The sequence below is a fragment of the Anoplopoma fimbria genome, chromosome 17, assembly GCF_027596085.1.
Source record: "Anoplopoma fimbria isolate UVic2021 breed Golden Eagle Sablefish chromosome 17, Afim_UVic_2022, whole genome shotgun sequence".
In the NCBI taxonomy this organism is placed as follows: domain Eukaryota; kingdom Metazoa; phylum Chordata; class Actinopteri; order Perciformes; family Anoplopomatidae; genus Anoplopoma; species Anoplopoma fimbria.
Window position 1 is genome coordinate 10,932,992 of NC_072465.1, and position 15,687 is coordinate 10,948,678.

Consider the following 15,687-nt stretch of genomic DNA (forward strand, 5'->3'; position numbering starts at 1 on the left):
AAAATAACAGTTTATTAATTACATAATTACTCATAGTTCACTTCACTACACACAGTAGGGACAATAGGTATGCTATGAATCTCATATAGGGAACCTTAAACTTATCTCAAATCTGAGGTCCTTTTTCTGTCTCAAATTAAACTGAGAAGTTGGCAGCCCTGTTTAAAAACACTGCGGAAGTTTATCAGACTCTAGGCTCAACATTTTTCACTTTGACATGGGTTTAGAGTCTCACTGTGCGACCTGGTGACAGATGATAGAGAAACAAACACAGACAGGTGTCCAGTTCCTTTTTTTCTTTCTTATAATTGAAGTTTTGCCTGAATACACTGCAGGCAGTTTTTGCACTAATCTAACATCTAATGTTTGACAAGCTGGGTTGTTTTTAAACCTTGGATAGACAGAGCTGATACATTGAAATAAAACTAACCAGGGACAGACACAGGCATTCATGCAGGAAATCCAACAGGCCTCATGAACCATAACTAATAAATGTAAATGTATACTTTGTATTCTGAAGCCTTCAAAGTTTCTGCAGTATACCATCACAACTTCTATATAGGTAACCTTCTTCACATTCAAGTGCATGTTATAGTATCAGGAAGGTTATAATTCATTCTGTGTATACATTACAGCAAACTGCTTCCTCAGTATTCAAATCTTTAGCAGCATGCATATAATTACATGTGTTTGCATGTAGATGTGAGGACTGTAATATAATGGTGAGCATGTTTGTGTGTGGTGTATGTGTGTGGTGTGTGTGTGTGCTTCATTCTTTGATTGGAGTGTCTTATTATTTACCCACAGTGGCAAGAAAAGTGAACTATATACTTGGATAAATAATTTATGAGCGGCTCTCATCATCACTTTGAAGGAAAAGTACAAATTCACTTTCCCTCCACTTGATGCCAAAGACAAAATGATTCTGTCTGTTTGGCAATTTAAATTCACTCAGCAAAGTTAAAGATGGAAACACGTAAACGTGACTGTCATGAATTCTGCTTAACTTTCTGACCCCTCGTGTCGTGCTGCTTTGCTTTTATCACAGAGTCTGTGTGTGTGTGTGTGTGTGTGTGTGTGTGTGTGTGTGTGTGTGTGTGTGTGTGTGTGTGTGTGTGTGTGTGTGTGTGTGTGTGTGTGTGTGCGCCTCATGAAACAGAGTGTCCTAAGTTTGATCTGATACAAACCCGGCAGTTACTGAGCTCTTCGGCGGAGAAGATGATAGTCCCACACTTCTTTCCTGGAATCCCACTGAAAGAGAGAGAGAGAGAGAGAGAGAGAGAGAGAGAGAGAGAGAGAGAGAGAGAGAGAGAGAGAGGCTTAGGAACAATGGAGGAAAACTAAAGACTTGTCCTGCAGGTCTTTGTGGTTGTTCTACATGCTGCCGCAGGAATTGGTCAATGCCATTTTTGCCTCAAAAGAAATAAAGATTGTGTACACCAATGCTGGTATCAATAAATGAAATGGAATAACAGTTAAAAACTATTAAACACAAATGATAACACCATTATGCACTGGTGTTAGTATCACTTCTTATACACTTTGTGAAAAAATTACACTAAAACTAAATAAAAAGTAGCTTTGGAAAACCAAAACTATGACAAAATGTATCAAAACATTTCCAACACATAAAATGACAATTCGCGATTGTCAAGACGGATGATTAGACAAATGAAGTAGTTACCGTTCCGTGCAATGTCCTATCAGATGTTAATTCTGTTTGACCTGTCACCTAAGGCATAAACTGAGTGGGTGCTAGGGAGCTTGAGCACACACAGGGAAACATACAGTGAGGTGACAATGGTGGGAGAAAGTTTCATAGCAGATATCAAAATTTAAACTGTGCACTAAACCTGCGTCCATTCCTGTATTAAACGTCCATTTCATGTTCTGACCACCCGATTTTGATTTATTATTTTGACGATCATGTTTAAGAGTTTCAGATAAACTGGGCAGTGGAACATGCTCCCTTTTTGTAGCGGACCCGGCTGCTTGGTTTCCGGTCAACAAAGTATCGTGGGGAAGTGAAGAAGAGTTTGGTTGTGAGGTTAGTTTATCCAGCATTCAGAAGCAAAAGTTAACTGCAGCTAGTCATGTTTTCATTCAATTGGCAAGTGAATTTTATGCGAACTATTGAAATGTCACAAAAAAACGAAATGTAAATTAGGGGTGTTTAGCTGGTTTGGAGCAAATAAACCCAGCTACAGTGTATATTGGTCAGACGTTGGCAGATTGGGCTACGCATGGCTGTAATCCACCAGTAAATCGAATTCCAATTGTGCAAAATCTTATTATTCTTTCATGTCAGCTAGTATTGGCCATGTTTCATTCTGTCTGGAGACGTAGACAAGCATTAGTACATCATGGGAATGTCAGGGAAGATGGTGATGGCTGATCAGTCATGTGAGTTACATGTTCGCTCTCAAAGTTCTTCGGCAAAGTTTTATATCGAATTTGATTCTCCATACAGCTTTACTGAAGCGAAACTACAAAATGTGCGTAAAAATACGTGATTGGAAACACGGCTCCTGACAGATAATGTCGTCCTTCATCATATGTCCGGTCAGAAGACTCTGCTGTGTTGTTCTGGGGAATACGGAGAAACAGGTGGAGTGAAGGAGTAAATAAAAAAAAGTACCTCAAATATGAAAAGCTTCAGAAGTAACAGGGTTTACTATTTTCATCATAAATGCTTCATGCAGCAGGCAACCATCCTACGCTGCACATCACACAATCAGACAGTAGCCCTCCATCTGCAGCGGGTTACACTACAAACTGGTGATTGATCTCAGCTAGCAGTGACAGAAATACTGACCCCGGATCAAATCCTCACCACTAACAATTATCACATACAGGAAAAAAAAAGAGGACTTCTGCTCTGGAGACACGCCACCAATCTTTTGCCGAACATGGCTCGGTTCCCAGCTCCCGTGTTTCTCTCCGGGGATTTGACTTCTCATACGGTGATGAAATACGGGACAATCTCTGTATTAGTATTGAAATTGGATCTGGATTAGAAAAGGAGGACTGAAGTCATTCCTTCAAAGGGAGGAATCCCTGATACAGCTTGCTCGAAGATGCTCTGTTGCCGCTCTTCCTCGTGAGTCTCATAAAGCCGCTCCAGATTAACAGACACGCTTTCAGAAAGCCTCGGCCTAACTGAACACAAAGCAAATGTTAGAACTGGATCAACTGTACACAAAGTCGTTGTGAAGATGCGTGACACGTTTGTTGTAGTTGGTGCCAAATGAGGCAAAAAGGGCATCTTTTGACGAGATGAGAACTTGAGGGAAAATGTTGCACTCATCCCAAAGCAGGTCGTGTCTGCTTCATGGAAATACAGCGAGAAATGGAAAAAAAGGAGAGAAACTGATGGAAATAAGGGACAGATGGCAGACAGAATGGGACTTAAGGAAATCAAACTGGGCCTGAAACAAATGTTTGGCTTGTTGAACAGAAACTTGTTTGGTATCTTTTACTTCAGTTTGTCTCTGCAAGCTTTGAGATCATTCTGAGCTGTTTCTCTCACACACATACATACACACACACACACACACACACACACACACACACACACACACACACACACACACACACACACACACATACAGAAATTAAATATGAAAACATGTAGAAATGTGATGATGATTTTCAGCAGGAACATGTGTGGCCAGTTTTGGCATGTTAGACAAGTTTCTTACGGCGTCTAGATGAAAAGTCATGATCAAGCACTCAATATTGAGATATTACACTGAAAACTAAAATTGCAGTTTTTATATTGTTTCTTCAGTTGTAATGTTTTATTAGTGTTTAAGTTTTACCTCAGATTGTCTTGCTTTAGTTGGGCCTTACTGTTGGGCTTTGCTTTTACACTACCTTGCTTTTGCTGCTTTGTCCATCAAAAAACTTTGTAAACTCTGTTGTAGGTTCTATATAGATAGAGTTATTGTAAATATGAACCTCATGGTGGCACTAGAGGAAAAGTCAAGGTAGCCCCAAAGTCATCAGTGTTCGTCCTCTGGGAACCATGATTGTTTGAATCAAATTTTGTGCCAATCCCTACACTAGGCATTTAGTTTATTCTGAAACATTTAGTTTAAAAGTGATTGAATCACATGATTGTCGGTGTCCTCAGCCATTGCCATCAACCAGGAAATATTGATGAGATTAGCTGACAACAATTCAAGGATCCCTTGATTTCTACATTCAAATCAGATTTTTGTTGTCAACATGTCATGTTCTGTGATGTTCAAAAAAAGATGTGAACACCTTGAAGCTGGATACGGTGGGCTACTGTAGCCTATAATCAGCTTCACCTTTTAAATTCAGGTTATGGGTTAAGGCTCAGCCTGGCTTTCATGCAATTGTTTGCTCATTGCTTGTATTTTTGGTTACCACTGTTTCTTCTCCTTGTGGTATTACCTCCAGCATGTTTCATATTTTACTAAATATTTACTTCTTCCGGTAATTTGTTTCAAAATTTTTCTTTGTTAAGTTTTCCCCCTCTGTGTAAACAATAAAAAACAGTTTTTTTCCATCATCACTATGTGCATTGCTTTGGATCCATGAAGCCATGGTGTACACCTGTCTAGTGTTTGACCCATTTCTCTCTTCATCTTGAGCTCTGTGTGTCAGCGGATGACACCCTGACAGAAAAAAACCCTTCATAATTAAAAGTTTTGAAGTCAGAAAAAAAGTTGAAACCTTTATCACCCACTTGATAATTCCCAGAGGCTGCGAGTCACACTCCACCTCACAACACGATGCTGCGATTCGTTCCATTCACTTGAAGCCGCTTAGCTGCGAGCGATTGGCCCTGATGCTGCGCTCTGATTAAAACGCCGGCTGATGTTCAAAGACATCGACCGTAAACGTCTGTGACACATGCACGGGCACAAACACACCCTGAGCACATGTCCACAATATCTATTAGGGATGATACTATAACACACATAACATATTCTCCCAGAGAGGCCGCTTCCTGTAACCTTGAACCGGGGGTTTCGCCTCAGTCGGCCTACCGTCTTGTGTGAAGACAAGTAAAGCTCGTCACCTGAAACAACTTCACATGAAACAGTAATTCATTCCTACACTCCTAACTTCCTCTCAGTTTGGTTCTCTTTTTAATCAATCTCCGCTCACCCTCCTTTAAAGAAGGTAGCTAACAGTGATGTATGAGCGTCTGCAGGCTGCAATCTCTCCATAATGACTTTTGCATGGTCACGTGGGGCCTGATGGGAATACCTGCAGTGTGTGCAAATACACACACACACACACTGCCTCCACAGAGGGACCTATTCCCATTCCTGCCGTAAGTCCACTCCTAAATGCTCAGTGGTGGTGAAGCTGCAGCCTCTTAAGTGGATCAGACGCACAGCGAAAGGAAGAAATCGATACCGCGGAGATGAAGAAAATAACTTGATGAAGATGGAAGTCACCAAAGAAAATGTGTTTGGATGTGTCAAGTCCTTCAGCTGGAGTATTCCCACACATTTCTTGTCCCTCCTCCCACATCTTTCACTGCCCACACATGTTATACAAGCTCCCATACACACACAAACACACACACACACACATACACACAGTTACACAACTTTAAACAGTTCAAAAAAGCCCCAAACTATCTCATTTGTTTTGTTTTTACTTCAATAAAGGATTTTGTAGCAATTTAGTAGAGCTGAACCAAATAAATTCTTAGTCAACATACAGTCAAACTATTTTGCCAACTACTCGATAAGCTGATTTAATTGACAGATTTCCCAATTGGCTTAAAAAGCCCTCAAATGTCCCTTTTTTCACTCACTCAAATCCATTGTTCATGCCGTTACTCAAGAGTTACGTCATCGCAGCATGCAAGCGCTCCCAAGCACACATTTTTGGGGCACCCCATGACATGTGACGAGGAAAAAGCTGTTGTGGCACTGGGTGTTTGAGAAGACAGGGAAATATATTCATTAAAAGCTAAGGTCTCAGAAATATATACTATTTCTTTGTCACTTACCTGTATCATTCTGTCATTAGGTCTTTGACTGGGATGTGTGGTTATTATATTTCTGCTAAGCCCAACATTGTCAGCAGAAGGCGCTCTATGCATCATACTGAGCATCAGTAGCTAACGCCAGTAGAGCAGAAGAAAGCCGTCAGTACGTGATGAGCGAGGTTAAGTGTAATCGGAACATAGAGCGCTTCTGACCTGACTTGTATTTTCATGTATTTACAGGAAATTAAAAGTGTTGCACCAGAGTGAGCTTGGTGTCATTATTGGTCCCGTAACACTATCACAGATACATTTTTCTTTCTTCGGTAAATATCATTCTACGGTAAATATGTGGAGGAGAAGGTAATCATTTTGCATGAAGGACTACCAGGTCAGCTAAACTGGGCAGTAGTTGAGTAGTCTAGTGGCTGAGTCCTTATGCTGCATTCACACGACGAGCAACAAAAGCAGCAAAACGGCCCAGGCCTGGACGGCTACGTTGTCGCAGAGTGGCCGTGGAAGTGTTGCTCCAGCGCTCGTTGACGCAGTTATGTCTTTAAATGGCACTGGGAACTGATTACTGGCTTCTTTGTAGTTGGTAAAGAACAAGGTGAAACAAAAGCATGTGATTGGTTGAAGCTGCACCACCTCATTGGAGAGCTGAAAACAGTTGAGACCAGCTCTACTTTGATCTCTATCGACAGGTTCTGAATTGATATGATGATTTTAATATATGTGAAAAAATCAAGATGCTTATCGGACTGTAAACACTGGCCAAAACTATCACTGACATGATAGTCTTGGACAGATTAGCTGCTGGCTTTATTGGAACCACAGAAAGAAAGCCCTTTTCTTCCAGAGGTTTATCTGTCATCAGACCGATGGCCGGTGGTTTAGAGATTGGTTCAACCTTGATTTGTAGCTTGTGGTACGCGTCACAAAGTGGCAAATGTCAGCCGTCAGATTGTGGCTTTGTGTCACCGGCTTACGTTGAAAATGAGAATGAGCTGTGATTGTAACAATCAGGCGGCAACCTCAGGTTCTGAAAAGTGAAACCAATGCTGAAGTGTCGTAAACTTGCATTCTCTCTACTGTCCATCAGGGGGCGACTCCTCTGGTTGTATAGAAGTCTATGAGAAAATGACTCTACTTCTCTCTTGATTTATTCCCTCAGTAAACACTGTAAACATGAGTTTATGGTCTCAATCTCTAGTTTCAAGTCTTTTTCAATACAGCATGATGTTCATTTAGTAAATGATGGTCCATTTAGAGTCAAATAGATCATAAAGCAGGGTATGCTTTTGGGCGGGTTTACTGTGATTGACAGGTCCCTTCTAGAGCCATTTAAAGTGTCTTTACATCACTCCTCCGCATTCCAAATATTGTCACTACAGTTCGACTGAAATGCCAAACTCATAGCTTCAAAGCCACAGTCTACAAACCAATGGATGAAGTCACGACAGCGTATTCACGTCTTATATACATTCTATTGTAACAATGCATGAGACCAAAGAGGGAGGTTCCTCTTCCTTGGATTCATTTTGGTTTGCATAGGGTTCAACCAGAGTCTTCCTCTAACACTGGGGAGGGAACCTGTGTGTGAGATCTGAATTGTAAAAGAAGGAGCCTTTCTCACCTGTAAACCCCCATACTCATCTGAAACAACAAAAGCAAGACTTGGCTAGACTCTAAAAGTTAAAAGGCACCTTATATGTAGTGTGCTTTCTCTCTGGTTCAGAGGCAGGAGAAATCTTTCACTCTGCTGAGCAGATAATCCCTCAAACCCTGACTGTCACTAATGCAGAATGATCCTTTGATAACTCTATTTTACAAGAAAGGAAGATAAAAGAAAAACAGAAAGAAGAATTTAGATGTTTCCCTAACAAAGGACTGATGTTATCAAGGAAACTGATGAAAGACATACACTCAGGTAATGGTTCATTTTGGGCAATTTGCACTACCTCTAAGAGAGAAATGTATTTGAAGAATGTAATGTATTTTGTACTCTTTTGTATTTATATTCCATTCCATTCCATTTTCCGTAACCTGCTTATGCAGTTAAGGGTCGCAGGGGTGCTGGAGCCGATCTCAGCTGTCAATGGGCGAAGCCAGGGTTCACCCTGGACAGGTCGCCAGTCTGTCGCAGGGCTGACATATAGAGACAAACAACCATTCACACTCACATCCACACCTACGGGCAATTTAGAGTCTTCAATGCACCTAAGCTGCATGTCTTTGGACTGTGGGAGGAAGCCGGAGAACCCGGAGAGAACCCACGCTGACACGGGGAGAACATGCAAACTCCACACAGAAGGTTGTCCAGCCCTCTTGCTGTGAGGCGACAGTGCTAACCACTACACCACCGTGCAGCCCCTTGTATTTATATGACATCTAAAAATTCATCTGAAGATTTCAGATTTTTCATTCAAGAGCCTAGCTCATAATATTACTGTTGTCAGGTAAAAATGCTGCATCTCCAAAATGTCAATTTTTCAGGAAACTGAAAACAGATTTTCATTTTTGAATGCTTTTTTTCCTGAACTAAGTGAACTGAGTTCAAGTCCCTTTTCTGCCTCTGATGCCCCAGAGAGCTTAGATGTCTATTTCATCACAAATCTTTTCCCTCTACACTTGACTGCATGTCCACCTATAAATTCAGCTGCATTTTCAAATTTACAGATGACACAACCATACAAAAGGAGAGAAACAACAAGCAGCTGGTGGATGAGGCACTTGCCTTAGGGGAGGAAAACAGTCCTCAACACTGACAAGACCTGGGAGCTAATCCTGGATCCCAAGAAGAAAGCTCCCCCTCTGCAAACTCTGTGGATTTAGGGCACCGGGTGGAACAGTTTCAGGATTCTGGGCGTTGCACGTCACCGTCAACATGAGCTGGACAGAAACTATAGAGAAGGAGCAGCGACTCCAGTTTCCCCTATAGAGATCTTGTGGATATATGTTTGACCTTCTTGTGAGTTGTCAAGACGTTGGGTGTCTGGCTCTTGCATTGGGAGCGCTGAGTTTTCCCCTCCATTTTTAATGGCCTCTTCATTCACAATACACGGTCCGCAAATGATATCATTAACAAAGCTCTAAAATGCATATTCTAGTCCTCTGTCTACTTCTTTCTGATATTTCAGAAGTATTATTCCAGAAGTTTGCTTTGGAGTATCTCCCACTGACCATCGGGGGGAGGGGCTTAGTTAAGGGTCAGTTCCAATGCCTTTGTACACTTGTACCAGAGCAAAGGGCAAATTAAAATACAGTGGTGTGTTTACCTCACTCCTCTACTGTAGTAACTCAATCAACTGAGAGAGCAGACAGTGGTGATAAATGTAAAGAGTTATGAGTTATGTAAAGCTCAGTTTCTCTAGATTATATAATATAACCTCTCTGTGGCCACGTACCATTGGAGAGCATACAACATGATCATCCAGAGCTCTCACCAGAGAACGTGGGCGGCCAGCCTTCGGCCTCCTGACCACGTGTGTGGTGCAGGGAATCCCTGTCAGAGCTGTGAGTGCATGCATGGACACAAATCTATATGCAACGCCTGGTCGGCTTCCACTGCTGCCTGTGATAGATCATGGTGTACAGAGTTCTTTGGTGCGAGGTGTGTGTGTGAGTGGCTGCTGTGCGAGTTGATTTATATATTCATGTGGAAGTAAATGCAGGGGAACTACCCTGAGAACTCGTGGTACAGGAGTTCCACTGAGGTAAAAAAAACTGTTGTATAAAGGCTTCTGTGGCTCCGGAGGAGCTTTGTCAAGCCTGAGGGGAAAAAAACAGTGATGTCATAGTGATGTCATTTGTTGAAGAAGGAAAAAAAAGGATAGCCGGCATTTCAAAGTGTGGAGTTTGAAGGATGTGGGTATTAACCAGGTGGGGCTGGTCTGATCAAGCATTCGTAACAGTTACTACGAAAAGTAATGTGCGGTAATTTGTAGATATCCCTCAAAATGATTTTAAGTTATCACTTAATCTTGAACGAGGAAGTATAAAGCCAAAAAAGCACATAGAGAGCGGCCGGTAGTGGAGGTGTATGGGTCCAACAACCAGCAGTCTTTCAGCCAGGAGACCAAAGTTCGTTCACCGTATGAAAAGTCAACGTTGATGTTTATGACGCGTAACTTGCAGCTCTTCCGTAGTTTTTTAACCCAAACCATGATCTTATCCTAAACCTAACTAAGTTGTTTTTTTTTGCCTAAACCTAATTTAGTATTTCAAGATCTTAATCCTAATCCTAACCAAGTAGTTTTGTTTAGTAAACCTAATTGAGTTTCCTGTAAAGACAAGTTTATTTTGAAAAGACCGTATGCATGTAACAGGCAGAAAGTGACATGCGTTGCTGGCTCCCATGATGGTAATCCTGTCTTCTTCTCTACACTGGGAGCGTTCAGACCGCCAATTTAGTCAATGTTGGTAACACAGTAACAGTATAGTTTTACTGGTACTTAACTTGAATATTTTCATTTTTTTAGACTATATACTCCAGTACATTTGTAGAATCTGAGTGCTGTAGTTACTAATTACTCTAGTTTACTCAGGAAAACTGCCATTTCTATTGGTTAACTATTCGTATAACATTGTACTGAGCTGAATAATCTCTCTGATGTGGGAACACAGCAACACAGCAACAACAAAGATGGGGAACAACCAAGCAACATTATAGTGTGTGATCAATTTCACACAGTTAGACCTTTTGAAAAATATTTCCACATAGATAGCCATTTAAAACGTGTTTAACTGTCATACCGTTCAAAGGTACAATGTAAAGCCACTAGGTTTCTCCAAACAGCCCACTATAAGATACTAATAATATTTGATATAATTATAACATCATAGTTTACAGCAAACAAGAAGAAATATTCAAACTTTTTAAAGTCAGATTATACATATTTTTAGAGACGTTCCCATATCGCAGCTATTCTTTGAGTACAGTGTTATGATAGGTGATAGAAGAAAAAGTCAGGGCTACAAAAATAAAAGCCAAGCTCTAACATACCATAGCGATAAACTGTAAATGCAGGTGCGCTATTAGATGTAATTTCCCAGAGATCCAAACAGTGTGTGGAACAGTGGCTTTCATTAGTGGGCCAAAGGCTCAATCACCATTGTGTTACCTCATTCATAATAGATGGTGATTTAACAGACATTTGTTACAATGAAAATATTCAAGATTATTACTTAAAGCCTATTAAGTTATTCCAGGTAAAAATAACCTTAGACAAAGATTTATTACCAGAAACTCAAAGAACGTCAATTATATCTTGAAAGCCTCCGGGAAATACCATACCCATACCGTATCTTTGATATATTTGTAAATCATGTTATAAATACATAAAGCTTAATAGTCTCCTTCCTTCAAATCTAAAATCTTTGATTGAAGGTTTTTTCAAAGGTGGAGCTTTCATCTCTCAGCAAAGGATGAATAAAGCAGAGAACTGGAGTCATCTCCCTCAGATGTACTTTAACAGTGATGAACATCTCTCAGCGGATCATTAACAATGGCCATCTAATATTCATGAGCAAAGATTAAACAGGACCTCAAATGCTATCAATAAAATATCTCAGCCGATTGCCCAGTCACTTGAGAGTTTCATCTAATTGAATGAAGTTTTACTTTTTCTGAGAGAGGCAGTTATAATGAGATAACTAAGACTTTGACATCATTAGCACAGTGGGGCACTTCTTCCTTGACTTTATTTTTTTCTACAGGTTTTTGGAACATGTCTTTTACATTGAAGTAATCACATCACTGGTTTTCACATCCCGAATTTGAATTTGCTCTATATAAGCTAATATATTCTTTATTTTATTTTTTTATTTTTTTTGCCTTACCTTCTACCAGGTTATTCCCCATGAGATAAAAAAGGAAAACCAGGGCACCGCACTAACGTCACCATATTAAACTTGAGCACCAATATACCCGCACCTTTAATAGCCGAATGAGGTCAAAGTGACGGGGAAAAGCAGAGCATATAGACTCAAAAAAGGTTCATTAATCAAAGGACTCACAAGTCTAGACTGTCTGCACATAGGGTACTTCTTCTTCATCATCATCATCATCATCATCATCATCATCATCATCAAACAAAACAAAACATCGGCCCACACTGATAAAGGGTCTTCTTATTTATTCATCTTCATCTGTGAGTGTCAGTGTTTTTTCTTCTCTGATTACTGCCAATACCGCGCACCAGATGCACTGTTCAAGATTTGGAAAATAAGTGAGCTGCTACTTTCTATTATATCGTCATCATCAAGGAAGAATAGTTTTATCTGTCAGCATAACTTTACTGTGGATGTAAACACGCATACACATTTACTTATAACACCGCTGTATCTATTTTATACTTTCATATTCTTTACACACTGTGTGATAGAAAAGAAGACAACCTTCAGCTAACAGCAAGGCAAAAATGTTTATAATTCAACCAGCAGAAACTCTGAGAGCTGGTAATAATCCCACTGCTATACTATAATTCTTACATGTGGTTTGGGCCTTTAGTTTATGTTAGGCATCGGGTGTTTCTGTAATAATAATCAGGGTTTATGATCTGTTGTTTTGGCAGAGAGTCTACTTGCTGGGAGGAGAGCAAACAGGAGATTCTCACAGAGAACATAATGCCAATCATTTGATGTGTTTGTACAGTTTACCTGTATTTGTTTCGAGTTAGGAAGTTAGCTCAATGACTGTTCATTAAATGTTAATAATATTGGTCGTTTGTGCAAAACGACAAATTATGTTCTTTAACATTTAAAACCAACATTTTTAAATTCCTAATAATATCTGTGCGTGTTAACTATGGTATGGCCAAGGCCAAATACGTGGCTAAGGTTAGGGGATTTAACACAAACACTACCATCCACAAACCCAACCTCTACATCTCACTTTCTACAGTCTACTCCAACACACTACTCTCTGCTCTAAACTTTGGAACCAGATGAAAATTGTGCACTGTTGATATGTCCAATACGAATATAATTCTGCCAGTCTTCAGAAACTCAGCAGGCAATTAAACAATGGGTTTATTTGTTATCATTTTTTTATTAGGTTTGTTTGTGGTAGGTTTAATTTCAAACGCAATATAATCTCATGTCAGCTTGCTCTCTCCCGATGAATTATCAGAAGCCAAACAGTTGCGGTTTGAAAATATTTTCGCCCAAAAACTGACAAAGCGATTTTTAGATCATACGAAAGTCTTGTTGTTTAATAATAATTCATTAACATTAAACACATTTTTGGTGTTTTCCTGAGCTGCAGTACAGACTAAAAAAGCCACGGTCAAATCTGCTTCAGCAGATAAAATAAATAAATCTCTTATCATTTTACAGCGTAATTCCCACCTTTAGAGCCACTCATATAGAGAAAATGGAGAGTCCTTCTCTTAGCCTGTCATTAGGCTGCAGTGATGGCCTCCAGTAGTTTGCCCCATATAGGCTACCTCATCATATCCAATCAACAGAGAGAGAAAGAGAGAGATGTCCTCTGTGGTCTGGGCAACAGCTCTGGGAGCAGTGCCACATCAGTGACCCTGGCTTTACTGTGAAAGAGTTGTTGCCATGGTGACATGTGATTGGTAATAATATTCCAGAGTGATGAAGTTTCGGTGAGTGAGGGACACATATAGAGCAGGTGTTATCTACATTATGGACATATAAACGTACCTCCAAGGGATACTTTGCTGCAAATAAAATTTAGTTTAGTTTATTTCGTTTTGGTGGGCGAGTCATTACTGAGGGTTCTGGCAGATCTTCTCAACTATTGACTGTCGGTTTGGTTCAGTTCAAAATAACTCAGGTCTGATTGTTCCCTCAGTACAGTAAAAGGGGTGTCTGCACGATCAAAATGATATCACATATAGCCGTTTGAGGGGGATTTGTTGAGGCAGGTTTTAAGGTCATCCATAAACACACACGATGTTCTAACTATGCTGACGCAGATAGGCAGAGAAAACGGACAATTTTCAGTTTTGAGAATGTTGGTTGCCCATGGGTTCTTCTTGCGGCAAACCGACCAGAGTGTAAAAGATCCAAAAGTTTCCTGGTCTCTGTTTCAAATTAGCCAATGTGCGTGCAGCCGTCCTTGGGGACAGTATAAGCAAGGCTTAGGCCTCCTGAAAATCAGGAGTGTAAAAGTGAATCTACCATGCTGAACTGGTCTGGCTCTGATCAACAGGTACTAGGCTAGCCAAGATGAACTTCACTCAACATTTTTAGCCCGATATGGACAATGGAGGGAGCTCATTGTGGCCTAATGTCCCACAGGGGACAAAGAAGATTGTGTGTGCTCACAGGTTTTCACTCAAGCATTCAGAGAGAATTCAGAGTGTCAGGTTAGTCGCCTCAGGCTCCGTCTGAAAGCTGCAGGAGAATTGAGGTTTTGCTTTTTTCTTTGAACTTCAGGATCTCATAGTTTTTCCACATCACTTTGGTTTTCTCCATCACATTGTAAAACATTACATAAATTGATATAGTGGTGCTACAGGAAGAAGAAGAACATTGTGTTCCAAGCAGAATCCTGCAGGAGGAAGGTTAGTCAGAAGAGGAGTATTCTGCCCGGCAACGCTGATCCTCTGGTGCTCGGCTCTCTGTCATGGATAAGTGAACGTGGAGGAGGAGATGCAAGAGTACATTTGTGTGTTCACATAAATATACATGCAGCTATGTGTGTACAGCGATCACGTGTGTGTCCATTCCTGACAACATGTAAGGTTGTCCCCTCTGTCAAAGTATCTCTCCCCTCGGGGCTTTCAGCACGGGGAGGCTGATGTTCATTTTGATTACAAGGCAGGGAGTGCGAGAAGTGAAGGAGGGATATGGGGGGGGGGGGGGGGGGGGGGGGGGGGTTGGCGACTCTGGCCTCTGCCACACACACACATAACATCCCTTTCTCTCCTGTCACCCACTGATGGGATGACAGGGCGACTGACAGCATGAGCAGCTCATTGAATTACACAGCTCTCTGATGAAAAGCTTTCATGTTCTCCAGAGAGAGCAGAGGATGGAGGGAAGGAGGGAAAGTGAGGAGGTGAGGAGGGAAGTGGTCTGCATTTTGGGAATAGGCAGAGGGGATGAGAGTCAGGGACCGGGTTGACGATAAGTGGGAAGCACAGAGAGCGAATTGAAATAGGGAAGAGTTGAGAAATGTGCACGATTACAAATAAGTTGTGATTGGGAAACGATAAGGGCTCGTTCACGCAAAGTATCAGGGAAACTTAAACAGGTTTGTTTGAACTGTTTTGCATGTCAAGGTCAGAGCAATAGCAAATAACTAACGTTAAATCCCTTTCAGCTTTACAGCCCTTGCAAAGCAGTGAAAGCCATTAAAGTGTCTTGGAGCATGCTCAGTCACTTCTTACCCAGGTTGAAGCTGCATTTGTGCAGTTGTTACAGCTGCTCTGTTGTGTGGGTGTATAGGTAGCCAGTAGCCAGTATATCAAACCAGAAAGAAGGAAAGAGAAAAGGGATTAAAGTAGGTTATAACATAATTCCCTTCTTCTTCCTTCCACTCCAATTAAAGCTTGCACTTGACACAGACATCTTTACCTCCCTGTCTCTTTTGTGCCATTGCTCTCCCTGATAGTAATTAGGTAATGAGCATGCACCTGCTACGAAACTAAAAAGAAAAGTCTATTTATGGAGCTGAGTGAACATTCATGTCTGTGTGAAGGATGGTAAACGTAAATGGACTTGTACTTGTACAG

At 40.9% G+C, this 15,687-nt stretch overlaps 1 protein-coding gene across 1 annotated transcript in view; it reads right to left on the minus strand.

Moving 5' to 3' along the window:
- The window catches only part of LOC129105410 (copine-9-like), a 140,599-nt gene that overhangs the window by 35,362 nt on the left and 89,550 nt on the right, over positions 1 to 15,687 (minus strand). Inside the window, exon 8 of the mRNA XM_054616416.1 lies at positions 1,188 to 1,251. Within this exon, the coding sequence (XP_054472391.1) occupies positions 1,188 to 1,251 (64 nt within the window). The remainder of the gene's footprint in view (positions 1 to 1,187; positions 1,252 to 15,687) is intronic.